Source organism: Eretmochelys imbricata, chromosome 2 (assembly GCF_965152235.1).
Source record: "Eretmochelys imbricata isolate rEreImb1 chromosome 2, rEreImb1.hap1, whole genome shotgun sequence".
In the NCBI taxonomy this organism is placed as follows: Eukaryota; Metazoa; Chordata; order Testudines; family Cheloniidae; genus Eretmochelys; species Eretmochelys imbricata.
Window position 1 is genome coordinate 24,796,395 of NC_135573.1, and position 27,938 is coordinate 24,824,332.

General features: G+C 44.8%; 1 protein-coding gene across 1 annotated transcript in view; it reads right to left on the bottom strand.

Moving 5' to 3' along the window:
* Nucleotides 1-27,938, bottom strand: part of DEPTOR (DEP domain containing MTOR interacting protein) — a 122,972-nt gene that overhangs the window by 78,777 nt on the left and 16,257 nt on the right. The window contains exon 2 of the mRNA XM_077808841.1: nucleotides 2,931-3,109. Coding sequence (XP_077664967.1) covers nucleotides 2,931-3,109 — 179 coding nt within the window. The remainder of the gene's footprint in view (nucleotides 1-2,930; nucleotides 3,110-27,938) is intronic.

Here is a 27,938-nt window from a genome sequence, read left to right on the forward strand (position 1 = left end):
GCTGGCACCTGACCCAAAGGACCAATAAGGGGACAAGATACTTTCAAATCTTTTTCTGGGGGCGGGGGGAGGAAGGCTTTTGTTTGTGTTCTTTGTTTACGTGGTTGTTCTCTCTTGGGACAGAGCTAGACAGAAATCCATCTTCTCCAACCCATCCTAATCCAAGTCTCCAATATTGCAACCAGTACAGGTAAGCCAGGCAGGGCGGATTAGTTTATCTTTTGTTTTATGTGAATTTTCCCTGTGTTAAGAAGGAGGTTTATTCCTGTTTTCTGTAACTTTAAGGTTTTGCCCAGAGGGGGATCCTCTATGTTTTGAATCTGAATACCCTGTAAAGTATTTTCCATCCTGATTTTACAGAGATGATTTTTACCTTTCTTTTTTTTTTTTTAAATAAAACCTTCTTTTAAGAACCTTACTGATTTTTCCATTGTTCCAAGATCCAGGGGTTTGGGTCTTTGATGATTTTGTAACCAATTGGTTAGGATATTATTCTCAAGCCTCCCCAGGAAAGGGGATGTCGGGCTTGGGGGGATATTTTGGCGGAAAGACGTCTCCAAGTGGTCTCTTACCCTGTTCTTGGTTTAAAATGCTTGGTGGTAGCAGCATACTGTTCAAGGACAAGGCAAAGTTTGTACCTTGGGGAAGTTTTTAATCTAAGCTGGTAAGAATAAGCTTAAGGGGTCTTTTATGTGGGTCCCCACATCTGCACCCTAGAGTTCAGAGTGGGGAAAGAACCCTGACAGTACTTAATTTTTTTAACATATTTTTTTGTCAAGGACTCCTGCCTTTTCTCGTTGACTTACCTAGCTGGAAGGAGTGGGCTTGGATTATGTTCTGAGGTGGAAAACATTTTAAAGTTTTATTAAAGATTTAAACAAACTTTCACATATAAAGTTTCCATTGCTCAATTAAATTAAGTTACTCTGACCTCCATGTAAACTATTCACTGACATTTCTTCAATAGAGGATAAAGCAATCAGGATTTGGAGCCCCTATAATTACTTTGTATCTGTTCTTTAATTATCTACCTCGATTCCCAGGTTCCATAAAGACGCAGAATTTTAATTTCTGAATCAAGCAGAATGTGTAGTAGTCGCACACATTCCAGCTGCATACTTATCCCTTTAATTAAGGTATTATTTATGCATTGCTGACAGTTGCAGTAGTGCTCACGCACTTACAGATGCCTCTGGAGAAAGGCAACTTTTGTCAATTACAAAACTTCCTCTATTTCCTGTTATAAAGAGATGGGAAAACTGCAATTTCATATGTTGACTTTTTAACTGGACAACGCTGTGCACTTGAAACAAAAGGGCTTGATTCTCCACTGACTTGAACATTGTAGTCATTTTGCACCTATACTTTATACAGGTGTAAAATGAGTATATAAACATTACTATTGTGATTTGATAGTGGTTTGTGTCCACATTTCACAAATAATGCATGTAACTTCCAATACATCATTATTCTAGAAATGAAGCTACAGGGACACCATGATACAGAACAAGAGAGAAAGTACAGAACAGCTTCAGTTTATAAAGAAAGGATGTTGCATCTAATATGTTTCACTACAGTCACTTCATTCACTAAGTGAGAAATCCTCCCCTCCAGCAGCCCCAAGTTCATGTAGTTAGATGTTAGCACACAGAGGCATTCTACAGACAACAAAATCCCTGTCTGCTGCAGGACACTAGAGGTGCAGTCATTCTTTAGCCACTAAGGCAGAGGTGGGCAAACTATGGCCTGCGGGCCACATCCGGCCTGCGGGACTGTCCTGCCAGGCTCTTGGGCTCCCGACTGGGGAGGCTAGCCCCCGGCCCCTCCCCTGCTGTCCTCTCTCCCCCGCAGCCTCAGCTCGCCATGCTGCCAGCGCTCTCGGTGGCGGGGCTGGCTCTGGCCAGGCTGCGCGGCTGCGAGCTCCTGCCACTCTGAGCGGCATGGTAAGGGGGCAGGGAGCGGGGGTTGGATAAGGGGCAGGAGGTCCTGGGGGGCAGTCAGGGGCCAGTTAGATGGGGTGGAGGTTCGGGGGTGGGGTGTCGGTCAAGGGACGGGGAAGAGGGGGCTGGATAGGCATGGGAGTCCCGGGGGGCCTCTCAGGGGGTGGGGGCAGGGATAGGAGTCAGGGCAGTCAGGGGACAGGGAGCAGGTGGGGGGGAGTTGGATGGAGGGTTCCGGGGGGGGGCAGTTAGGGGTGGGGGATCCCGGGAGGTGGTGGTCAGGAGACGGGGAGCAGGGGGGTTTGGATAGGGGGTGAGGTCTCAGGGGGCGGTTAAGGATGGGGGTGTGGATAGGGGTCGGGACAGTCAGGAGACAGGGAGCAGGGGGGGTTGGCTGGGGGTGGGGTCCCAGAGGTCGGTTGGGGCGGGGAGTCCCGAGAGGGGGTGGTCAGGGGACAAGGAGCAGGGGGGATTGGATGGGTTCGGGGTCCTGAGGGGGGTAGTCATGGGGCAGAATTGGGAGGGGGCGGATAGGGGGTGAGGGCCAGGCTGTTTGAGGAGGCACAGCCTTCCCTACCCAGCCCTCCATACAGTTTCGCAACCCTGATATGGCCCTCGGCCCAAAAAGTTTGCCCACCCCTGCACTAAGGCAACAGTGTTGTCTGAAGCAACTGCATCCCCCTTTACAGAGGGAAATGGACAAAGGATCTGAGTAATCATGGCTCTGCAGGCTCCACCCTTACATCTCTATTTAGTCACCCCTGTACACTGGCATGTAAGGGAGTCCCCATGGAGCAGAGATAAGCAGGGCACAGGATGTAAGGACTCCCTTTTCCATGGGAATGCCTGAACCCTGTCCCACCCACATACAGCAGAATAATCAGGGGCCTTCTTCAACTGGAGAAGCAGGGTCAGGAGTTACCGTTAATTGCATCACAGTTATCAAGAAAAAAATCTTAAAATAATTGTGGCTGCTGCTGTTTCACTCACCATGATGGATAATACTGCAATCCAATAATTTCTGCACAAGTTTAATTGCTGTCTCTCTGTCTGAGGCCTCTTTGTGATCAATCAGCCAGTCAATCAATTCTTTGGCAACAAAACAGTTTGGATATGTCTTGAGATGATGCCTTCGATCTTTAATTATCTTTTCTTCATGCAGTCTGAGCCTGTGGGTCAAATCACATTATTAATAACCTTTGCAGAGAATCTATATAACCAGAGGAGGAAAGGACTCCTTTCTATGTAACATGTTAGGGTCTGACTGCCACACAATTCACCTACACCCCAATAAATATTATGCCTAATTATAAAAGGTTATAGTGGCGAGTCTGTTGAAAGGCAGAGAATACAAACACAAATTGGCAACTGACCATTTTCATTTTCAGCTAGGGAAAGAAAGAAAAGCAGAAAAAAGAAACAATATCAAAGACCATTTTAAACCCAGCACATGGAGAATTTTCAGTTACAGTGGAAAACAAACAGGAGGAGAAGCAGATGTAATTCTCAGTATAATCTGCTAAACACAGGAACGCATGCCTCAGTGTGTCAATAAAATTAAATGTTAACACTTTGGCATGAGCTGAGACTAATTCTCGCACATTACCTTTAATATGCTTGACATTACTGCATTATTTTGGGAAAGCCCACTGCCAAAGATTCGTTAACCCCACTTGATGGATTCAGCTGCAGGTTTTTTGTGGTGCCGTTCCTCTTAACTTCCACTGGTTATGGAACTACATCTTCTCGAAGCTACATACTAGGTACAGGGCTTGCCATTTAGAAGTCAGCATCTAAACAGTTTCCACACAACGCTATGTAACACACAGCCGTTACTTTCTTTTCTATGGGAAACTGATCTCAGCAACTGGCAACGGAGGAGCTTCATTATCAGAGATCTGACAGATGCAAAATCCCACCCACCATTTTGAAAGCAAACCCAGCAATTGCTTCTTACACATTTAGTATGGGTGGCAAAAGCCCACGTGAGAGTATCTGGACTGACCACAGGAAGTAAAGGTTTTTAAGATCAGTAGCTTTATGATTAGTCATTTTTCCAAATTAACGTAACTGATAGCTTCTTTTATATTTATCTGTTTATCTATTTTATGTATTACAGAACAACAGGCAGAGATTTTGTAGAAGTTAACTGCATTCTTATTTATTACTTTTCACTTTTAATGAATAATTTTACTGACAACTATTGCATTTTTTATAGAATCATAGAATATCAGGGTTGGAGGAGACCTCAGGAGGTCATCTAGTCCAACCCCCTGCTCAACGCAGGACCAACCCCAACTAAATCATCTCAGCCAGGGCTTTGTCAAGCTACGCCTTAAAAACCTCTAAGGATGGAGATTCCATCACCTCCCTAGGTAACCCACTCCAGTGCTCCACCACCCTCCTAGTGAAATAGTGCCATTTATCCATAACAACTATGAAGAAAGCACAAGAACCACTCTATAGAGCACGTCACAGAGGGTGGGGTGGGGGAGGAGAAATTTAGGCTCATATTGCAAAGACTTACACACATATTTAACTTTATGTGCTGTGAGTGAAATTCTGGTTCCACTGAAATCAATGGAAGTGTTGCCGTTTACTTCAATGGCACCAAAATTTCACCCTAAGAATAGTCCCATTGACTTCAGTGGGGCTCTGTGCAGGCACACAGGGGCTGTCCTCAGGAAACAAGTAGCATAAAAAGATAAAACAGTTTAAAGTATTGGCACAAGGACAAATCAATGCTATATGAACAATAGTTATTCCTGACTAACTAATCTAGTCTAAGATATTTATATTGTCCCCAGTATTGCAGCACCTCACAACCTTTAATGTATTTATCCTCAAAATGCCCCTGGGAGGTAGGGCAGTGCTATTATCCCTATTTATAGATAGAGAACTGAGGCACAGAGAGACTAGGTGACTTGTCTAAGGTCACACAGGAAGTCTGTGGCCAAGGACGGAATTGAATCTGGGTCACCAGAGCAGGGCCCTAAACACAAGTAAATCCCTCCTCTCAGGGTGATATTAGTATGCCTTAGCATCAGACTATTTCCTTTTGAAACCCACAAAAGGCAAATAAGTCAGCTGAGGATGTTATTGATGACATTATTGGGTCACAGACAAGCCTTAAATAAGGGTTTTACCTAAAACTATCCACAAATAGTAATGTAGCAACTTTTCTGATTTGCAATATTGATCCTAAAACCAGATTGCTCCCCCTCCCCCAAGTCCATATTATGGTTTAAACGGCAACTTTACAAACACCATCAAAATGAATACTTTTAAGTTAAAAACCACATAGAAATCAAATGAGAGTATTTAAAGCAAAACCCACTGACGATAAGCCTTCTATGCATTGTGAAATACAGTAAACTAAAATATGTCTTTGCTTACAGCTCTGATATTTTCCAGCTGCGCAGTAACAGCTGTCATCTTGCTTGGAAGAAAAAGCCTGCACTTTTTATTGAAAGACCCTGGAATTATCAGTGTTCTGTGTCCATTTTTTAACCTACACAGTCATCTGAAAGTACAATACTGAAACAGCATAAATATATCTATATGTACAGAGTGGGTTTGATCAACCTTTCACTTCTATTGGTATAAAAGTAAATGAATGGAGTTACGCCGGCATAAACGGAGAATCAGGCTCTGACAATTCTTTGCACCTACATAAGGTGTTGATATGAGTTAAAAAGGCACTAGTATCAAGCAAGAGTCAGCATTTACCCACAAGTATCAAATGGGAATGGGAAATAACTGTTATTCCAGACATTACATTATGTGACACGTGTCTCAAACCTCTCCTTTCCCAAGGAGTGTGGGGGGAATTATTTGCACTACTTTTGGGCCTAACAGGCTTGGGGTGTGACACCAGAAAGGGAAACCAACCCTCCTGCATAGCAACGTATAGCACCACCATTAGGCCACAGGGCTAGCCCACTACTCTGAACATGCTGTATGCTCCTAACTGAATGGAACAAAATAAAGACACTTTTTTAAAAGACCTGGTGTTAATCATGATGTATAAGCCCCATATACATTTACTGCATCTATTTTTAATTACACAGAGCAGATGTTTGGACTCTGGCATTCTGAAAGTGTTTCAGTGTTCAGCCCTGTGGATCAAGAACACAAACATGGTTTCTCTAGCTAAGTAGCTATAAAAAGAATTGCTCAAGAGCTACTTAGAGACAGGTTTGATTCACAGAGCAAAGTTTACTCATAAAACTTAGTGAAGGTGGGGGAATCTTGTTTCCAGAGGCCTTTGAAGAGTGATCGAAGAGTCACCTACTGTCTAGCCACTGATACTTCGCAACTCAACTGTAACTATCACAAGAAACCAGCCTTCATCACAGTATTAGAGTATCACACAAATGTAACTCCTCATATTACTCAAGATGGCATCAAGGACATTTTGTACTGGGGACCACATTCTGCCCTATTTGAAGAAAAATGTGAGAGCATTTCCGCTGGTCTCTGAAACTAACAGGACAGTAAAAAGCGTATACTATATTCAGCCCATTGAAATTCACATGTGTATGCATTTATCATATTCAAGCTTCCAGCAAATATACACTGTATTTAACATTTACATATTTGCATGTGTAGGTCTTTGCTTGCACATTTGTCTGTTTTATGCTAATCCAGAACAATCTCTCATTTCCTTACCAGGCAAAACATGGACTGGCAGAGCAATCATAATTAGCATTACTTAAAGGAAAAATTGAGCTTTTTGGTTGAGAAACCAAAAACTAGTCACTAACTCCCTGGGAAGAAACCACTCCTAGCACTTGTCCATTAAGTTTTCTATTAGGGAAATTATCCTTTGTGAGGTTGTCACAGTTCAGGGCAACTGCACCTGTATTCCCCCTCTCTATGATCCCTCAAGGGCACCTCCTCCAGGCTCCCGACTCTTCAGCTGTCAGCTCTCCTGGGGAGAAAACTGCATCTCTCTCCCTCCTGACCAGGGTTTTTCCAGATGCACAGCTCCCTGCCTATACAGTTATATCCCCAGCAAGCCAGACTGCTTAAAAGGCCAGCATCTGCACTTTGCTTTCTCTCCACAGGCTATGAATTACAATTCATCACAGAGCTCTTTCTAAGGAAGCACATTTATTCTTCAGGTGAAAGGATTACAGAGAAAGCATATTAAAAACAATAAAAGAACCTACATGCATGCGAAAAAGCCTACCAGCGGTCATTCATCAATCTTATGAAGCTTCAGTAGGTTAAATCCTTCCAACCCTTCCACAAGGATTAGAGCGCTCCCCCACCACTTTGAACAGAAAGTCCTGTCTGTATGTTGTATCAGAAAGAAGCCTCTGAATCAGTTTAAACTCAGGCTATTTATCCAAAAGTCATAGAATCATAGAAGATTAGAGTTGGAAGAGACCTCAGGAGGTCATCTAGTCCAACCCCCGGCTCAAAGCAAGACCAACCCCAACTAAATCATCCCAGCCAGGGCTTTGTCAAGACGGGCCTTAAAAACCTCTAGGGATGGAGATTCCACCACCTCCCTAGGTAACCCACTCCAGTGCTTCACCACCCTCCTAGTAAAATAGTTTTTCCTAATATCCAACCTAGACCTGCAACTTGAGACCATTACTTGTTGTTCTGGCATCTGCCACCACTGAGAACAGCTGAGCTCCATCCTCTTTGGAACCCCCCCTTCAGGTAGTTGAAGGCTGCTATCAAATCCCCCCTCATTCTTCTCTTCTAAATAATCCCAGTTCCTCTCCTCATAAGTCATGTGCCCCAGCCCCCTAATCACTTTCACTGCCCTCTGCTGGACTCTCTCCAATTTGTCCTCATCCTTTCCGTAGTGGGAGGCCCAAAACTGGATGCAATATTCACCAGTGCTGAATAGAGGGGAAAATAATCTCTTCCCTCGATCTGCTGGTAATGCTCCTACTAATGCAGCCCAATATGCTGTTTGCCTTCTTGGCAACAAGGGCACACTGTTGATTCATATCCAACTTCTCATCCACTGTAATCCCAAGGTCCTTTTTTGCAGAACTACTGCTTAGCCAGTCAGTCCCCAGCCTGTAGCAGTGCATGGGATTCTTCCATCCTAAGTGAAGAACTCTGCACTTGTGCTTGTTGAACCTCATCAGATTCTTTTAGCCCAATCCTCCAATTTGTCTAGGTCACTCTGGACCCTATCCCTACACTCCAGCGTATCTACCTCTCTCCCCCGCTTAGTGTGTGGAAAGCCCTTCCTTTTGTCTGTCAGTCTCTGGAGAATCTAATTTGAACTAGCATATTTGAGCACCCCCAGGAAGCAGTACCTTTTGGGGCAGGGAGGAACACACAACTTTGCTGATTTACCTTAATTCCCACCCACTGTTTTTAGTTCCTGGAGGAGCTGTGGTAGCCCTCCCCCATGGAGTCGAACACAGTCACATATAAACCATTCATTTAAAACAGTGGACCCCAAAGATACTGAATAGGATTGCAACGGCTGTCACATCTGCCCTCTAGGGAGGTTGCATTTAATCCCAGACCACAATAATACATAAACAATACAATAAGGTCTTTCAAGGATATTGCAGGAGAATTGCCATATCTGTTGCAGAGGTTTCTTGCACCTTTCCTTGAAACAACTGGTAAGGAGGCTGACTGGTCCTCCAGCACTTCCCATGTTGTCAGTATAGCACTTTCTACATAGTCACTACATTTATCCCAGCAAAGCTCTGGCATTGTACAATTTGGTTCTGATATGCTTATTTCAGACAACAGCATATGAGGAGGTTTTGTATCATTCTCACCCCACTTCATTTTCACCAGATCAGGTCTCTTTTACAGACATGCCATCACATAGTGTAAGACGTGTGTGACTGTAGAACTGCAAAGTTTTTAAACAGCACAAACCCCAGTGAATGGACAGTTTACTGCTGAGTCTCTTCATATTTACTAATTTTTTCCTAGTGTTCACCAATGTGGTAACTAGGAGCTTCACAGAAACTGCACAGAAAACAGGTCCCTGTCCCAAAAGAGCTTAAAATCTACTGACCCAGACCCTGCAAACACTTACTGCTTTGTGTAGTGCTTACTACAGTGAATAGTCCCATTGGTTTCTATGTGACTACTCATGCTAGCAAGTGTTTACAGGATCAGATTCAAAAGATGGACTTGACAGAAAAGTGAGGACACAAGGAGGGGAAGGGATTATACATGATTTAATTATTTATATGCTTTTGTAAACTTAACATTGGCACCGTATAATACCACAATGTCTTCCTTAGAAATTAGCAGGTAAATACTGGGTGGCTCAGGTTCACTCCAGGCTTGCACCGGCTTCTGCTGTCATAAAACCCACTGCAGGTTTCAGAGTGCTAGAACGTCTGCCAAGCAAAGAGGCTGTGTTGGAGTAAAGCAGGGTCACAACCTCCTTTCTGCTAGGGATGGCTGGGTTTTGGGAACAAAGTTGCCCAAATAGTGGGAAGTGCTAGACAAGAAGAGAAGAGAGGGTGTAAAAGGGCAGCCAGAGAGCACACTGGTTCAGCATCCTCCCTCAATGACTCCTAAACAGCAGTGCAAGTAGGGCGGTACACCTTACCAGCCATGTATTTATAGCTGGTAGGGCATACCGGGAAGACACAGGAGGAGCAGAATGTGGGGAAACTGGGAAGCCCCAGGCTGGCAGCTTCTCCGGCACAGATGTACCGCTCCCAGCCCTTCCACGCAGGGTCTCTTTCATCTCTACAACAGCCCTGCCACAGGACAGGGCTGGGGGTGGTACAGCTGTGCTGCAGGTGTTCTGCTCTTTTCCCTGCTGTGGGCCCCAGGAGAGCTCTGCGGTTCAGGGCTCTCCCAGGAACTGCAGCAGGGAAAAGAGCAGAACATGGGGCCACCAGGCGGCCCCACGCCGGCAGCTCCTCTGGCATGACTATACCATCCCCAGCCCTGCCCCCTCCCTCCTCTGCTCCAGCCCCAGCCCCAGCCCTGTCCTCCTGTAGGGCTGCTGTACAGACAAAGGAGACCCTGCATGGAAGAGCTGGGGTGGTAGAGCACCCAGCAGCCCCACGTTCTGCTCCTTTCACCGCTATGGTTCCGAAGTCTCCGGCACAGCAGGAAGAGGACGGAGCCCACTCCTCCCCGGGTAAGGGGGCTGGAACATGGGGAGAGGACAGGGAGAGCATGGGGGCCCTGGGCTGGGGGTAGGGCAGGGAGGAGTCATGTGGAGGGTCATTTGAGGAGGTCACGTGCCCCCCGTTAGCTGCTCCCTCCCCCCCTCGTACTGGTAAGAAATGGATTCCACTTGCACCACTGCTTCGAAAGAGCCCCAATGAAAGACAAAGCTGACCCTCTCCAGATGGACAAACCAAAGGAGGGCAGTGGCAGAAACATCACCAGTTCTCCCTCAAGTTGAGATTTACCTGGGGTGCCTGAGGCCTTGCTGGAAGTAGGGGGTGTATAATTTACTTCAGTGAATCTGTCCCATAGCATGGTAAATATTTGGTTGGATTTTCAAAAGTGCCAAGGTGATTTAGGAGTAAAAGTACCATTGGAAGTTGAAAGTCCCATTCTAGGTCTCTTCATCATACCAAAATAAAGAGTAAAGAAAAATAAACAGCTGCAAGAAATACCTAAATATTACAGTTCTATTCTACATTTAAACCCTTACTCTCCCTCTGTCTTCCCAGCCAAAAAATGTCGGTCAGTGAAAATATAAACATTGCACATAGAGGCCGAGGTGAAGGTATTCTGGAAATGCAATGCTTATTGCCTAGGACAAGCATTTCTACACAGGCCTGCCAATTCTCAGCAACTAACCACTGACACTTTCCAGCTACGTGTTCCTCTTTCTATTTATGCCTCAGCTATGAGACTATGTAGTTCTGATACCCGATATTCATAGCAGCTAGAACAGTCTTGAAACCAGTGGGTTACACTAGAAACTGGACAAAGATATTTCTGTTAGAATGTGTGGCAGGGAGGAAATTCTGTCCCCTGAAATAAACATTTTAAAGGTTGTCTTTAAAGCATCTTCTGAAATCAGTTCCCCTTATCATGCCTGTCTCTAATATATGTAGGTAGCCGTGTCTGCAATGTGGAAAGAAGTTGCCAGGATGCTGAGCCAGCCTTAGAGGGACTTTAAATAAGTGGCCTCAGAGGACACTAAAGAAGAAAAGATATTAATGTCTCCTACCAAAAAAGCTGCAACATACCAGTGCTTCTGTGACCTTAAATTAGTCACTGGCATGGTCTGTTGGGGGGTGGGATGGGTGTTAATGGAGGGGGGGGGGAAATTAGTAAATTCTTTAAGTTTAGAAGATAACTAAACCTTGATCCTCCAACTGACTATGCACAATCACACCCACATGGTGCCCTACTGATGCCAGTAGACTCAGTGCAGGCTCAGCGCCACACCAATACACAGTTCGGAGCCTAGACTTGGAATCACACAGCTTTCTCCTCGAGATGGGCTTGGACTAGAGCCACAAATTCAGACCCACAGATTCGCATCTGAGCACCACCACAATGTAAGGGCATTTGGACCTGGGGTTTTCGTTTGAGCCATTATGAAGCTAGCTAGAGGCCACTGACAAAATCTGGATCCTGAGCCGGGTTTGGATTTTGAAGATTTCCAAGGTAACAAAGCCGATTAATTTGGGCCCAATCTATGCTTTTTATTTATGACAATGGAGCACAATGTTAACCCGCAAGGCTGACCTATTAAACAATGAAAGTATCTAAGTTTTCATATAACTTTTATACCTGCTATGTAAATACTCTGGGCCTGGAAAGGCACTGCATAGGGCTTGGTGCCATAAGGTGCTGAGGGGAATGAGTGCGCTTGGCTTCCACTAGAGTCAATGGGCCTGTTTCTCCACTGCCTTTCATTGTGCACAGTCATTTGCACCTGTGCAAAGTGAGTGTAAGATGCCATCAAATCAAAATGATAGAGTTGATCCCTCTTTTCCACAAGTGTAAATGACCACACAAGGGGCAACCAGTAGAGAATAAGGCCCAGTCGAATTAACATTGCTGAGCAGCTGGTGGGCAGTGCTCAACACTTGCATGATCAGACAGGGCTACATTGCTAGTTATTTTCTCTAGCTTGTGTTGCTTGTATGTCAGTGAAGCTAATGCTCTCCCTGCCTACCACAATGACAGTACATTGTCATCATTTTCTTAAAGAAAATTGATGTTGAAAACTCAACCATCTCCAACTTGGTGTTGGGCACTGTAGCCTAGTCTCTCTGGGGCACGAGAAGTTATAAGGCTGCTTTTACACAGTGGACCAAATGGAAACCACAAAATGCAGGCAATTTTTTTTAACCTACCCCTTGTCAGAAGGAAAATGGAAGCTCATCTACCTAACTCGTGTGTGTGTGTGCGCTAGTGAAAGTTATAGATGATGGCAGGAATCACCTGAAGTTCCCTTCCTTTATCCACAAACTAGGTTAGTCAGATGGCAGTACCTAGTCAGTTGAAGCCTCACTGAACCTTGCTTGTGGATAGACATAGTTCCTAGGGTCCCCTGATAACTTTCACTAGCACCACACCAAAAAAAAAAAAGGGGGAATTTATATATATGAGAGTTGAGCTAGGCGCAATAATGCATCTGGATCAAGGCCAGGATCACATTGCCATGTGGATCCCTGGGCAGGATTGATAAATGGTTTTGTTGAGGCCAGGGCTGTCTTTGTTTTGGTCTCACGCAACACTGAGCAGCTCATTCTTGGTGCTTAATAAATAGTATTTATGGAAATTAAGCGCTGGCTTGCAGTTGCAAGCAGAGGTATTTTAGAAGTCAGACCATTCAGGATGCAGGGAAGTCTGGTGTATTTTGTCAGACAACAGCCAGCTCTTCGGAGCATTTTTACAGCTATTCTGTGCCAGGTGTGCAAAAAGAAAAAAAATTTCTTTGCCACTCAGTCACGCTTAGCCTCAAGGGGCTGAAGTCATTGGCTGGTTTCAAAACAAGAATTCTGTGAAGAATTACTGTTGAAAAAAGAAAAGATAAGCCACAGAAAGTGCGTCTTTCTAGTCCAGTGTATGAAAAGAAGCAGAGATTCAGATGAAGAATACAAGGGCTTGATTCCCCACTCCACTATACCAATTTTATTCTGGTACAACTTCACTGATTTTATTAAACTGATGTAATAGAGTAGATAATCAAATTCAGTTCAGCCAGCTCAGCACAGAGTCTACCCTGGTGTAACACCAACGAATTCAACTAAGTTACACTTGGAATGAATTTGGCCCCTTATTAACAAAAACATGGACAAGATATTTTGGCCCTGATCCAGCAAAGTATTTAAGCACACGCTGAACTTCAAGCACAGAAGTAGGTCAGTAGAAGTCAATGGGACTACCTATGTGTATTAAGTTACGCACATGCTCAAGTGTTTTGTTGGATCCATGTATAGTGAGGTACAAATTGACCCAGCTAGCACCTAAGGGTGGGATTTTCAAAAGCATTCGGTGCTGGCCTAGTTCTGCTCTCGAAGTCAGGGTGAGTGAATTCCACCAATGACTTCCAGATCAGTAGCGTTAGGCCAATGATGTGTGCTTCTGCAAATCCTATACTAAATCAATGCCACAGCCTCAATCATTTGCCAGACTGTATCCACAAAGGGCAGAGACCATAAACATCTCCGATGTCCTGCCCACAGCACAGCAGCCAACTCCATCAGCAGGAGTCAGAGGTGCTACCACCAGCAACATGTCTGCCACAGTAACACCTGCCACCCCGTTCACATTGCCTTCTGTTTGGGATTTGGATTCCATGACCTCCACCAATTTTTCCACAAGCAGAATTATCTTTCTGTAGTATTTCCTATGCAAAGTTGTCATTGCGCTTACGATAGCAATATGTGCACTGGGAACTACTTTCCTTTTCAGCATTGGAAGATCTTCATCATCATGAATCTGAGCTAAAAATCAGAGCACTTTCTTGGATGCTAGGAAAAGTCTTGTTTTCTCAGTGTAGGTCGAAAGCTTGTCTCTTTCACCAACAGAAGTTGGTCCAATACAAGGAAAAGTCTTGTAATTTTAAAATGCACACCTAAAAAAAAATAGGGAGCAAACTTGTGCACAGATTTTTCTATGATGTTCTTCACCAGACACCTCACACACAGATGGATTTAGTGTAACACCACTGCTGGGAGATAGGGAAACTGAGTCACGGATGGATTTAAGGGCTAGACCTCTCCCCTAGCCTTGGGAAGCCCATGAAAGGGCAAGGTACAATTGAATTCTCTGCACCTAAGGGTATGTCTACACTATGAAATTAGGTCAAATTTATAGAAGTTGATTTTTTAGAAAGCGATTTTTTACAGTTGATGGTGTGTGTCCCCACTAAGTGCATTAAGTCGGCAGAGCGCGTCCACAGTACCGAGGCTAGCATCAACTTTCGGAGCATTGCACTGTGGGTAGCTATCCCACATTTCCCGCAGTCTCCACCGCCCACTGGAATTCTGGGTTGAGCTCCCAATGCCTGATGGGGCAACAACATTGTCGCAGGTGGTTTTGGGTATATGTCGTCAGTCGCCCCTCCCTCCATGAAAGCAAGGGCAGACAATCGTTTTGCACCTTTTTTCCATGCGGGCGCCATACTGCTTTCAGCAGACGGTGCGGTAGGACTGCAAACCACTGTCATCAAACGACCAATTCCACTGCCACTCTGCTCTCCTGATGGTATGAATCCACTTCGCAGGTCCTCTATATGACCGTTGTCATCCACCGCTTCCGCTGCCATTCTGCTCTCCTGGTGGTCTTGCAGGGCTGCTTCCACTGCAACTCTGCTCGTCTGCTCTTGTCTTGCAATACCACGGCAAACGTGCAGCCTACTCAGCTGTTGTGTCCTGACAGCAGACAGTGCAGTAGGTCTGCAAAACTGGTCATCCAACCACTGCTTCCCCTGCAACTCTGCTCTTCTGCCATACCACAGCAAGCATGGAGCCTGCTCAGATCACCGCAGCAGTTATGAGCATTGTAAACACCTCGCGCATTACCATCAGTATATGCAGAACCAGAACCTGCAAAAGCAGGTGAGGAAGTGATGGCAGTGCAGTGACGAGAGTGATGAGGACATGGACACAGACTTCTCTCAAAGCATGGGCCCCGGCAACTTGGCCATTCTGGTGGGAATGGGGCAGGCTCGTGCCGTGGAACACTGATTCCGGGCCCGGGAAAAAAGCACAGACTGGTGGGACCGCATAGTGTTGCAGGTCTGGGATGATTCCCAGTGACTGCGAAACTTTCACATGCATAAGTGCACTTTCATGGAACTTTGTGACTTGCTTTCCCCTGCCCTGAAGAGCAAGAATACCAAGAGGAGAGCAGCCCTCACAGTTCACAAGCGAGTGGCGATAGCCCTCTGGAAGCTTGCAACGCCAGACAGCTACCGGTCAGTCGAGAATCAATTTGGAGTGGGTAAATCTACTGTGGGGGCTGCTGTGATCCAAGTAGCCAACGCAATCACTTAACTGCTGCTATCAAGGACTCTGGGAAATGTGCAAGTCATAGTGAATGGCTTTACTGCAATGGGATTCCCTAACTGTGGTGGGGCGACAGACGGAATGCATATCCCTATCTTGGGACCGGATCACCAATGCAGCCAGTACGTAAACCTTAAGGGGTACTTTTCAATGGTGCTGCAAGCACTGGTGGATCACAAGGGACGTTTCACCAACATCGACTTGGGATGGCTAGGAAAGGTACATGACGCTCGCATCTTCAGGAACTCTGGTCTGTATGGACAACTGCAGCAAGGGACTTACTTTCCAGACCAGAAAATAACCATTGGGGATGTTGAAATGCCTATAGTTATCCTTGGGGACCCAGTCTACCCCTTAATGCCATGGCTCATGAAGCCATACGCAGGCACCCTGGACAGTAGTCAGGAGCTGTTCAACTATAGGCTTAGCAAGTGCAGAATGGTGGTAGAATGCGCATTTAGACATTTAAAAGTGCGCTGGCGCAGTTTACTGACTCGGTTAGACTTCAGCGAAACCAATATTCCCATTGTTATTACTGTTTGCTGTGTGCTCCACAATATCTGTGAGAGTAAGGGGGAGACGTTTATGGTGGGGTGGGAAATTGAGGCAAATCACGTGCAGCCAGACACCAGGGAGGTTAGAAAAGCACAGCAGGGCGCGCTGCGCACCAGAGAAACTTTGAAAACCAGTTTCATGGCTGACCAGGCTACAGTGTGACAGTTCTGTTTGTTTCTCCTTGATGAAAACCCACCCCCTTGGTTGACTCTTCTTCCCTGTAAGCCAACCGCCCTCGCCTCCCCCCTTCGATCACCGCTTGGAGAGGCAATAAAGTCATTGTTGTTACAAATTCATGCATTCTTTATTAATTCATCTCACAAATAGGGGAATAACTGCCAAGGTAGCCAGGAAGGGGTGGGGGAGGAGGGAAGCACCGGGTGGAGTGGGGGAGGAGGGAAGGACAAGGCCACACTGCACTTCAAAACTTATTGAATACCAGCCTTCTGTTGCTTGGACAGTCCTCTGGGGTGGAGTGGTTGGGTGCCTGGAGCGCCACCCCCTCCCCCACGTTCTTGGGCATCTGGGTGAGGAGGCTATGGAACTTGGGGAGGAGGGTGGTTGGTTACACAGGGGCTGCAGTGGCGGTCTGTGCCTTTCCTGCACCTCAACCATATGCTGGAGCATATCAGTTTGATCCTCCAGTAGCCTCAGCATATTGCATCCTGTCTCCTTTCATCATGCTGCCACCACCTTTCCTCTTGATCCCACCACATCTCCTGTTGCTCCCGCCACTTGTCCTCGTGTTCATTTCATGCTTTCCTGGACTCTGCCATTGTCTGCCTCCACGCATTCTGCTGGGCTCTTTCAGTTTGGGTGGACTGCATGACCTCAGAGAACATTTCATTGCGAGTGCGGTTTATTCACCTTCTTATCTGCGCTAGCCTCTGGGACGGAGATGGTAGTTGCAGCGTTGAAACATTTGCAGTTGCGGGAGGAAAAAAAGGGAGATTAAAATTGAAAAAGACACAGTGGCCATTTAAAAGGAGGGGCTGATGTTTTTGGGTTAACGTGCAGCAAAAACCCAACTAAACCCTTCCCACACCCAATTCTCTGGGATGATCGCTTCACCCCTTCCCCCACCGCGTGGCTAACAGCGAGGATGATTTCTTTTCAGCCACAGGCAAACAGCCCAGCAGGAATTGCCACCTCTGATGTTCCCTTTATAAAATTCCCTATTTCAACCAGGTGACCATGAATGATATCACTCTCCTGAGGATAACACAGAGAGATAAAGTACAGATGTTGCTTGAATGCCAGCAAACACCAGGACCACACACTGCCATGCTTTCTTATGCAATGATTCCAGACTATGTGCTACTGGCCTGCCATGGTAAAGTGTCCTACCACGGAGGACGCAATAAGACTGCTCTCCCCATAAACCTTTTGCAAAGGCTTTGGGAGTACCTCCAGGACAGCTTCATTGAGATGTCCCTGAAGGATTTCCGCTCCATCCCCAGACATATTAACAGACTTTTCCAGTAGCTGTACTGGCCGCGAATGCTTCCCAAGTCTTCAGGGCAAATTAATCACTAAACGCACTTGCTTTTAAACCATATATTATATTTATAAAGGTACACTCACCAGAGGTGCCTTCTCCGCCTTCAAGATCTGGGAGCCAGGATTGGGAGGGTATTGGATCCAGGGTAATAAACAGTTCCTGGCTGTTGGGGAGAACGGTTTCTCCGCTTGCCTGGTGTGCGCTATCTTCAACCTCCCCTTCCTCATCATCTTCCTCGTCCCCAAAATCCTCATCCCTGTTGCATGAGACTCCCTTGCAGGAGTCCACGTACAGGTGTGAGGTAGTTGTAGGGGCACCCCCTAGAATTGCATGCAGCTCATCATAGAAGCGGCATGTCTGGGGCTCTGACCCCAAGTGGGCGTTTGCCTCTTGCATTTTTGGTAGGCTTGCCTGAGCTCCTTAAGTTTCATGCGGTACTGCTGTGGGTCCCTGTGATTGCCTCTGTCCTTCATGCCCTTGGAGATTTTTTCAAATATTTTGGCATTTCGTCTTTTGGAATGGAGTTCTGATAGCTTGGATTCGTCTCCCCATACAGAGATCAGATCCAGTACCTCCCGTTTGGTCCATGCTGGAGTTCTTTTGCAATTCTGGGACTCCATGGCCATCTCTGCTGATGAGCTCTGCGTGGTCATGCCATGGTGGCCAAACAGGAAATGAAATTCAAAAGTTTGCGGGGCTTTTCCTGTGTAGCTGGCCAGTGCATCCGAGTTGAGAGCGCTGTCCAGAGCGGTCACAATGGAGCACTGTGGGATTGCTCCCGGAGGCCAATATTGTCGAATTGCGTCCACACTAACCCAAATTCGACCCGGCAATGTCGATTTCAGTGCTAATCCCCTCATTGGGGAGGAGTACAGAAATCAATTTTAAGAGCCCAGTGAGTTGACAAAAATCACTTCGTTGTATGCACAGGTGCAGGGTTAAATCAATCTAACACTACTAAATTTGACCTAAACTCGTAGTGTAGACCAGGGCTAACAGAGTGGTTTTAGTCTCCGGTGCCTTCCCATGCTTTCACATCCCCCTGTCAACATGGCTTTTCCTGTTGCCTCACATACAAATGCAGCTCCCATTGTGTTCTGGCTTTCACAATACTTGATCTACATCAGAGAGCTAGGTGGGGCGAGGTGATATCTTTTATTGGACCAACTTCTGTTGGTGAAAGAGACAAGCTTTTGAGCTTACACAGAGCTCTTCTTTTGGAACTGGAAACATACTCAGAGTGCTACAGAGAAATACAAAAGGTGAAACAGATTGTTTAGATAAGTAGTTAACATATATTTCAAGTGGACCTTGAATGGTCCCTTGAAATATGTAACTACTTATGCTAAACGTTCTGTTCAACCTCGCATTTAGCCGTGACACTCTGTGTAAGCTCAAAAGCTTGTTTCTCTCACCGACAGAAGTTGGTCCAATAAAAGATATTCCCTCACCCACCTTGTCTCTCTAATATCTTGGGACTGACATGGCTGCAACAACACTGCATACATCAGAGACCTAGGCAGACTGGCAAATCTACATTCCTTTGTCTTGAACAAACTTGTTAATCAACTGTGCCTGGTTACACGGTTTAAACATTTTTAGTATATACATACAACAATTTAATTGTCACCCATACCTACAACGTGCAAAGCTTATAATAACCAGTTTAATATAAGCTTTCATTTGATACCTCACACAACATTCTTCATAGGTAAATACTATGACAGCAATGTGATAGGTGTAGTGAGTTTGTTAGGCCTGATAACAGTTCACTACTCTGTGTCAACAGCTAATGGGCTTCTGTGTCACAGGATCCATTCCCACACCAGCCAGTTTGGAAGAGGGTGAGTGTGAATATGCTACATTCCTGAAGGATGTGTAGCAGGCTATGTACTCCCTCGGGCAGCGGGGGTGGGGAGGGGACGGACGGAGTCTCCCCCCACTCCCTTTCTGTGGAGAGGTGCAGCTCCATACTACCCCTAAAGCAGGGCTGTGTTGAACCGGCACAATCTAGCTCTAAGTGATTTGCCCAAAGTTCCCCTAGGAAAACTAGGGTAGAACTGGATTTAGAATCCCTATCAAGTCTTAATTGAAAGATACATCCTTCCTCTTTAAATACACTTCTGTCTGAGCACGAGGTAAAAAATGAAAAGACCACTGCTAGTACTTGCTCTTGAGCAGAAAATGAATGATGGAAGAAATAGCCAGATCTTCAAAGGCATGTTATATAATTTGATGAAATGGTATTTTACTCACCCAGTTTCAAGGACTGTAACAACAGTCAAAAGATATTCATATTACAACAGTAGTTAAGACTAGATAATTTTATGCCAGATTTACCTCTATACCCATGGTTCCCAAACGTGGTTCGCAGCTTGTTCAGGGTAAGCTCCTGGTGGGCCGCGAGACGCTTTGTTTACCTGAGTGTCTGCAGGTACGGCCGCTCACAGCTCCCAGTGGCCGTGGTTTGCCGTTGGGAGCTGTGAACCGCAGCCACTGGGAACTGCTAGCGGCCATACCTGTGGACACTCAGGTAAACAAGTTTCCGAGTGGTAGCCATGTTAGTCTGTATCAGCAAAAACAACGAGGAGTCCTTGTGGCACCTTAGAGACTAAGAAAAAGCTTATGCCCAGATAAATTTGTTAGTCTCTAAGGTGCCACAAGGACTCCTCGTTGTTTCAGGTAAACAAAACGTCTCACGGCCTGCCAGAGGCTTACCTGAACAAGCCACGAACCAAGTTTGGAAACCATTGCTCTACATCCACGCAGAACTCTATTTCATGTTTCATGACCTTCTCATAAACAAACTACGGAAATGCAACTTAGATGGAGCTACTATAAGGTGGGTGCATAACTGGTTGGAAAACCATTCCCAGAGAGTAGTTATCAGTGGTTCACAGTCATGCTGGAAGGGCATAATGAGTGGGGTCCCACAGGGATCAGTTCTGGGTCTGGTTTTGTTCAATATCTTCATCAATGATTTAGATAATGGCATAGAGAGTACATTTATAAAGTTTGCGGATGATACCAAGCTGGGAGGGGTTGCAAGTGCTTTGGAGGATAGGATTATAGTTCAAAATGATCTGGACAAACTGGATAAATAGTCTGAAGTAAATAGGATACGAACAAATGCAAAGTACTCCATTTAGGAAGGAACAATCAGCTGCACAGATATAAAATGGGAAACGACTGCCTAGGAAGGAGTGGAAAGGGATCTGAGAGTCATAGTGGAACACAAGCTAAATATGAGTCAATAGTGTAACTCTGTTGCAAAAAAAGCAAACATCATTCTGGGATGTATTAGCAGGAGTGTTGTATGCAAGACACTAGAAGTAATGCTTCTGCTCTACTCCACGCTGATTAGGCCTCAACTGGAGTATTGAGTCCAGTTCTGGTCACCACATTTCAGGAAAAAAGTGGACAAACTGGAGAAACTCCAGAGAAGAGCAACAAAAATTATTAAAGGTCTCGAAAACATGACCTATGAGGGAAGATTGAAACAAGTGAGTTTGTTTATTCTGGAGATGAGAAGACAGAGGGGGCATGATAACAGTTTTCAAGTACATAAAAAGTTGTTACAAGGAGGAGGGAGAAAAATAGTTCTTCTTAACCTCTGAGGATAGGACAAGAAGCAATGGGCTTAAATTGCAGCAAGGGTGGTTTAGATTGGACATTAGGAAAAACTTCCTAACTGTCAGGGTGGTTAAGCACCGAAATAAATTGCCTAGGGAGGTTGTGGAATCTCCATCATCGGAGATTTTAAACAGCAAGTTAGACAAACACCTGTCAGGGATGGTCTAGACCAGTGGCTCCCAAACTTGTTCCACCGCTTGTGCAGGGAAAGCCCCTGCCACGCCGGGCCGGTTTGTTTACCTGCCACGTCCACAGGTTCAGCTGATTGCGGCTCCCAGTGGCTTCGGTTCGCTGCTCCAGGCCAATGGGGGCTGCTGGAAGCAGCAGCCGGTATGTCCCTCGGCCCACGCCGCTTCCAGCAGCTCCCATTGGCCTGGAGCAGCGAACCGCGGCAACTGGGAGCCGCGATCATCCGAACCTGCAGACGCAGCAGGTAAACAAACTGGCCCAGCCCGGCAGGGGCTTCCCTGCACAAGCGGCAGAACAAGTTTGGGAACCACTGGTCTAGATAATATTTACTCCTGAGATGAGTGCAGAGGACTGGACTAGATGACCTCTCAAGGTCCCTTCCAGTCCTATGATTCTATGTTAGTAAACTAGTTTATTATATGAGTATAATAAGTGTATTATAGTATTTTAATACATGAGTATTTTTGTTTAGCTGAAACATTTAATCATCACCTGACAGACAGGAGTACTAGTAATAAAAATAAATTATTTGATGTACTACAGATAGCAATTAGCACTTTATAGGTTTAAAATGAGAAGCTATAACTTGAGGTTTTCTACTCTCATAACAGTACAAATGATTCTTTTAAAAAAGCATTAGTAAAATGGTAGAGATATCTTAAAATGAGGGTATGTACAATATTCTTACAGCAGTTAGCATGTTGCAACAAAGCCATCTATTGACGGCACATCATATTTTTGTTTGCAACTGACATTCTAGATGAAATAATTATATTTTCCATGTTTAATATGGCTGCAGTTATTAGATTTTATATTAATTGCAGAGGACACTGTTAAAGCTGTAAAGCAAAGAAATTAACACGACAATTGTTCTATATTGAAATACTTGTATGGGACAGATAATGCCGAGTGCCTCCTGCAAGATGCTAAGCAATCTCACCTCTCATAGACTTTTACACCTTGCATGGTTGGATCTTATGTGTCTAAACTTCAAAAAGAATGTTGCAAAACTGGAGGCCTCTCAAAGAAGAGCCAAAAGAATGATCTACGGTCTGGAAAACATTCCTGGCTGTCAGAGACCTAGGACCTTGATCTAGTTAATTTAGCAAAGTGGTGACTTGATCACAGTCTTCAAGTACTTCACAAAGAGCAGTTCTCTGATTTTAGGAAGCTCTTGAAGCTATCAGGAAAAGGCATAACAAGATCCAGTGGCTGAAAATTAAACTTAGGGGAAACAAGTCAAACTGGAAATGTGATGCAACCTTTTAAGCAGTGAGGGAATTAAGCCATTGAACTGATTACCAAGGAAAATGGCTCATGCATCACCATGTTGAGCTAAATTGACATGTGGAGTAGAGTGCTATTTAATGGGGGTATGAGAATTGGAATCTGGCCTTTGAAAGCTTTACATCCAGATTGGATACCTTTCTATAAGCTATGCTGCATGTCCTCCCCAAGTTATTGGGCTTGATAGTGGGGAAGAAAAAATCCTTCCGTTGGAAGATTTACTGGGTGAAATTCTCTGACCTGTGGTATGCAGGGCCCAGACTAAATAATCACAATGGTCCTTCTAGCCTTAACATCTAGGCATTTCTGCATATTAACGCTATCTCTTCCCACCTTAGCTCATATGCATAGCCACTTATTTTGCATGAGGACTGAACATTTGTTTTTAAATTATTCCTGCAGCAGGTTTTGACTGAATTAAAATATAATGTACCTCAATCATTAACATAAAAGTTGGTGCTGATTGGACGTCTAACATAATGAATGCCAGTGAAAATGAGGTAGGATCAGAGGCTAAAATAGGGAAAGAACAAGTTAAAAATTACTTAGACAAGTTAGATTTCTTCAAGTCACCAGGGCCTGATGAAATGCATCCTAGAATACTCAAGGAGCTGACTGAGGAGATGTCTGAGCCATTAACGATTATCTTTGAAAAGTCATGGAAGACGCCAGAGATTCCAGAAGACTGGAAAAGGGAAAATATAGTGCCAATCTATAAAAAGGGAAATAAGGACAACCCGGGGAATTACAGAGCAGTCAGCTTAACTTCTGTACCCAGAAAGATAATGGAGCAAATGATTAAGCAATCAATTTGCAAACATCTAGAAGATAATAAGGTGATAAGTAACAGTCAGCATGGATTTGTCGAAAACAAATTGTGTCAAACTAACCTCATAGCTTTCTTTGACAGGGTAACAAGCCTTGTGAATAGGAGGGAAGCAGTAGACGTGGTATATCTTGACTTTAATAAAGCTTTTGATACTATCTTGCAAGACCTTCCCATAAACAAACTAGGGAAATGCAACCCAGATGGAGCTACTATAAGGTGGGTGCATACTGCCTGGAAAACCGTTGCCAGAGAATAGCTATCAGTGGTTCAAATCATGCTGGAAGGGCATAAGGAGTGGGGTCCCACAGGGATAGGTTCTGGGTCTGGTTCTGTTCAATATCTTCATCAATGATTTAGATAATGGCATAGAGAGTACACTTATAAAGTTTGTGGACGATACGAATCTGGGAGGGATTGCAAGTGCTTTGGAGGATAGGATTATAGTTCAAAATGATCTGGACAAACTGGAGAAATAGTCTGAAGTAGATAGGATGAAATTCAATACGAACAAATGCAAAGTACTCCATTTAGGAAGGAACAATCAGCTGCACAGATATGAAATGGGAAACGACTGCCTAGGAAGGAGTACTGTGGAAAGGGATCTGAGAGTCATAAGCTAAATATGGACCACAACCTAAATAACCACTGTTGCAAAAAAAGTGAACATCATTCTGGGATGTATTAGCAGGAGTGTTGTAAGCAAGACACTAGAAGTAATTCTTCTGCTCTACTCCACACTGATTAGGCCTCAACAATTTGGAGTACTGTGTCCAGTTCTAGTCATCCCATTTCAGGAAAAAAGTGGACAAACTGGAGAAAGTCCAGAGAAGAACAACAAAAATTATTAAAGGTCTAGAAAACATGACCTATGAGGGAAGATTGAAAATATTGGGTTTGTTTAGTCTGGAAAAGAGAAGACTGAAAGGGGATGTGATAACAATTTTCAAGTACATAACAGGTTGTTCCAAGCAGGAGGGAGAAAAATTGCTCTTAGCCTCTGAGGATAGGACAAGAAGCAATGGGCTTACATTGCAGCAAGGAAGGTTTAGGTTGGACGTTAGGAAAAACTTCCTAACTGTCAGGGTGGTTAAGCAATGGAATAAATTGCCTAGGGAGGTTGTGGAAGCTCCATCATTGGAGATTTTTAACAGCAGGTTAGACACACACCTCTCAGGGATGGTCTAGATAATACTTAGTCCTGCCATGAATACAGGGGACTGGACTAGATGACCTCTTGAGGCCACGTTCAGTCCTAGGATTCTATGATTCTATTTCAACATGGGACAGCAAACTAGGTAGTCATGTTATGGCCCTTTTAAATGTCCCCTAGCTATTACGTTTGCTTATGAAAGAATTGTTTTGATAATTTACAAATCAGAATGGTTTTCCGTGAAAGCTTTATGCACCTACTGAAGAGATCAGCCAATGTCCCTTAATGTTTCATTATAAGTGCCAAATAACAAGGAAGAAAATTAATCACTTTCTGTAGATAAACTGAGTGATACCTTGGAGAGCTATTGATTGTGCCAAACGACACTACATTGCTTCCAAATACATTTATGCTAAATAGTAACAATGACTTGACTCAGGAGATTCTGCAGCACCAAATCTTTTCTTTTTTTTGGTAGAGTCACTTTTTATCTTTCCACAAATACTTCCAAACTACAAAACCAATCCCATCTGCTTTACATCAGTTTCCTTCATCAAGCCTTGATCCCGCAAGCACATAAGCACATGAACTTGAGAGGGACTTTTCAAGTACATGAAGTTACTCACTTGCTTGGGATGCACAGAATCAGGGTCTTAACTAACATAAAGCTTTATCTTTGAGAAAAAAATGTGTTAATAAAAATTCCATTTAAGACTTTGACTCTTAAAGATTTTCACTTTAAATCACACAAAAATCCCCAAACAGGAGGAGTTTTGTGCAAACTCAGCACTTTCCCTCCACCTGATTAGTGATATGAATGTGTACACAACGGTCGAGTAAACACTTATGAATCACGAATGCTTCCTTTTGCCAACCAGCTATCAAGGATTTTGCCTGGCTTGATTAGATCTTGTTAAATGTTCACAAGTGGACTAGCTTTTAAAAGACAGGAAGCATTTCCCCACCACTCCTTGTAATTAAATGGAAATATTCCTTTACAAAAGCGCATACAGAAAAATTTTGCCTGTGATATTGAACAACTTGCCCTCCTTGTCCAGCAGTGTCAATGGAGATTTTGTCTACGGCCAGATCTACACTACCAACCTGTATCGGTATAACTACATCACTCAGTAATGTGAATAATCCACACCCCTGAGGAACATAGTTATACCCACTGAGCCCCCTACCCCGTGTAGACAGCACTATGTCAAAGGGAGAGCTTCTCCTCCCAACATAGCTACCACCTCTCGGGGAGGTGGATTAACTATGCCAATAGGAGAAGCTCTTCCATCAGCATAGACACATCTTCACTTAGGCACTGTGGTGGCACAGCTGCATCGGTGCAGCTGCGCTGATGCAGCATTTTAAGTCTAGATCTGCCCTAAGCCTATGTCCTTGCCACTCATCATTCTGGGTGAAACTGACCCTCCACACACACAGGAGAGCTAAGTGAGTAGGTGTCCTATCTTCGGGAAGTAAATGCAAAAACAGGTACACAGATTTAATGCTGTTTTATTAGCAGAACTCAAGCATCCTGCTCCTTACTCTGAGTCCCAGCACCTGAGTCCCATCCAACAGTGTTGGGGTGCTTAGATTACAACAATATGCTGGCCTTAAAGGAAACATCATTGCAATGGATTTTCTTCCTGGAACTATGGAGAGGTCTGAATTTACTCACCAACATGTAGCCAGGTCACAGGGCACCTCTGCAGCTGCTACTCCAGTCCCTGCACTAGGAAGGGGCAAAAAATTCTTACATATTCCCTGCCAGAGGTTTGTGGTCGGTGAAGGCATGATCCTGCCCCCGCTCCTACTCTACCATGTCATCAGCAGTGATGGTCTAGAGCCTTTGAATACAAGAATGCTCAGTCTCCTTTGTGCCCACTTGGCAACTGTGCACCCCTCATGCAGCAGAATGGTTAGAATTCCTCCGGATTGGGACATTTCCAGGGCCCCTACGTGCTTGAGTGAATTTCTCTCTTGATGCTTATTTTACTTCCTCTTGAATGTGTTGTGCAATCTCCTCTTCCTGCCTTTTTGCCTAGTACTTCGATTCCCATGAGTACAATAGTTACTGGCCTTTTACATATAACTCAGATGTTCCAAATGTAACAGAAACGGAAGCAACAAGAAGGCTGTTATTAGCATGGCTGTATTTTATTCTACACAATTTAAGCTGCTTCAGTTGTTTTTTGAGTCAGAGATGAACGAAAAGAAATCCTATAAAACTGTTAATTTTTTAATTTAGTGCAACTCCATCGCCTTTAAGTCACTTATTTTCCAAACAGCAAGTGTATGCAAGCGCTTTGTCTTTCAAAGGCCCCTTTGGTCAGTAGGCCCAAAGTGTAGAGCCTGTCATACAGAGATTTTCTATAAAACCTAAAATCAATAGAAAAATCTTACAATTTTATTTCCTGCTACAAACATGTGGCCTCCTCCTGGGCACCTCCTCAGGGCAGCCCTGCAGGTGGTGCCTCACTTGAGTTTCCCTCTTGATTCCTCAAAGAAACTCAGTACAGCCTTCAGACTATATAAATAGCCCTATTTGCAGGGGAATTTATTACCAAAAGTCACACTACCATAAACCAGAGCTGCTGTCCCCTACCCCTACCCAGTCCGAATAGTACACTCATCCCAACAGCAAAAACACCAAGTTCAGCTCCAGCATCTTTCACCACAACTCACCCCAGTTCCCAGTGTCTCTAAGCACACCTCACTCCAGTTCCCAGTGTCTCTCACCACACCTCACTCCAGCTCCCAGGTACTGCTCCAGTGTCTCTCAGCACACCTCAACTCAGCTCCTCTCTAATTGGGGTGTTTCTCTACACTGTTTCCTCCCCACGTATGGTTGCAACTTTTGTAGAGACCTCACTGGGCTCATCCCTGCACCATTTCTCAGCTTTCAGGCCTCTCTGGCTTCAGCCCTCCAGCGCAGAGAGCCAGCAGGCATCTCCGTCCACTACTCTCAGTCTTCAGGCTTCTCTGACATGGGGAAGTCCTTTCTCTCTCACCACCCTGATCTGGCTCCACGGCTCAGCTAGGAAATTTTCACCACTCCTTCCGCCTTAAAGCTCTCAGCCCACTTCTGCCCCTTCTCTGAGCTCTCATGATTCTCCCTTTCTTAACTGTGGGTAATAATCTCTCTCTCCTTCTCTTAGGAATCTGGACTCTGGGTTCTAAACTTGACTTCCAGGCTTCTGAACTTTCATTTATAAATCCCACGGGCAGCCTCTCACCCTCCTCTAGGGTGACCAGATGTCCCAATTTTATAGGGACAGTCCTGATTTTTGGGTCTTTTTCTTATATAGGCTCCAATTACCCACCACCCACCCCCGTCCCGATTTTTCACACTCGCTTTCTGGTCACCCTACCCTCCTCATTACATCAAACTAGCTGCACC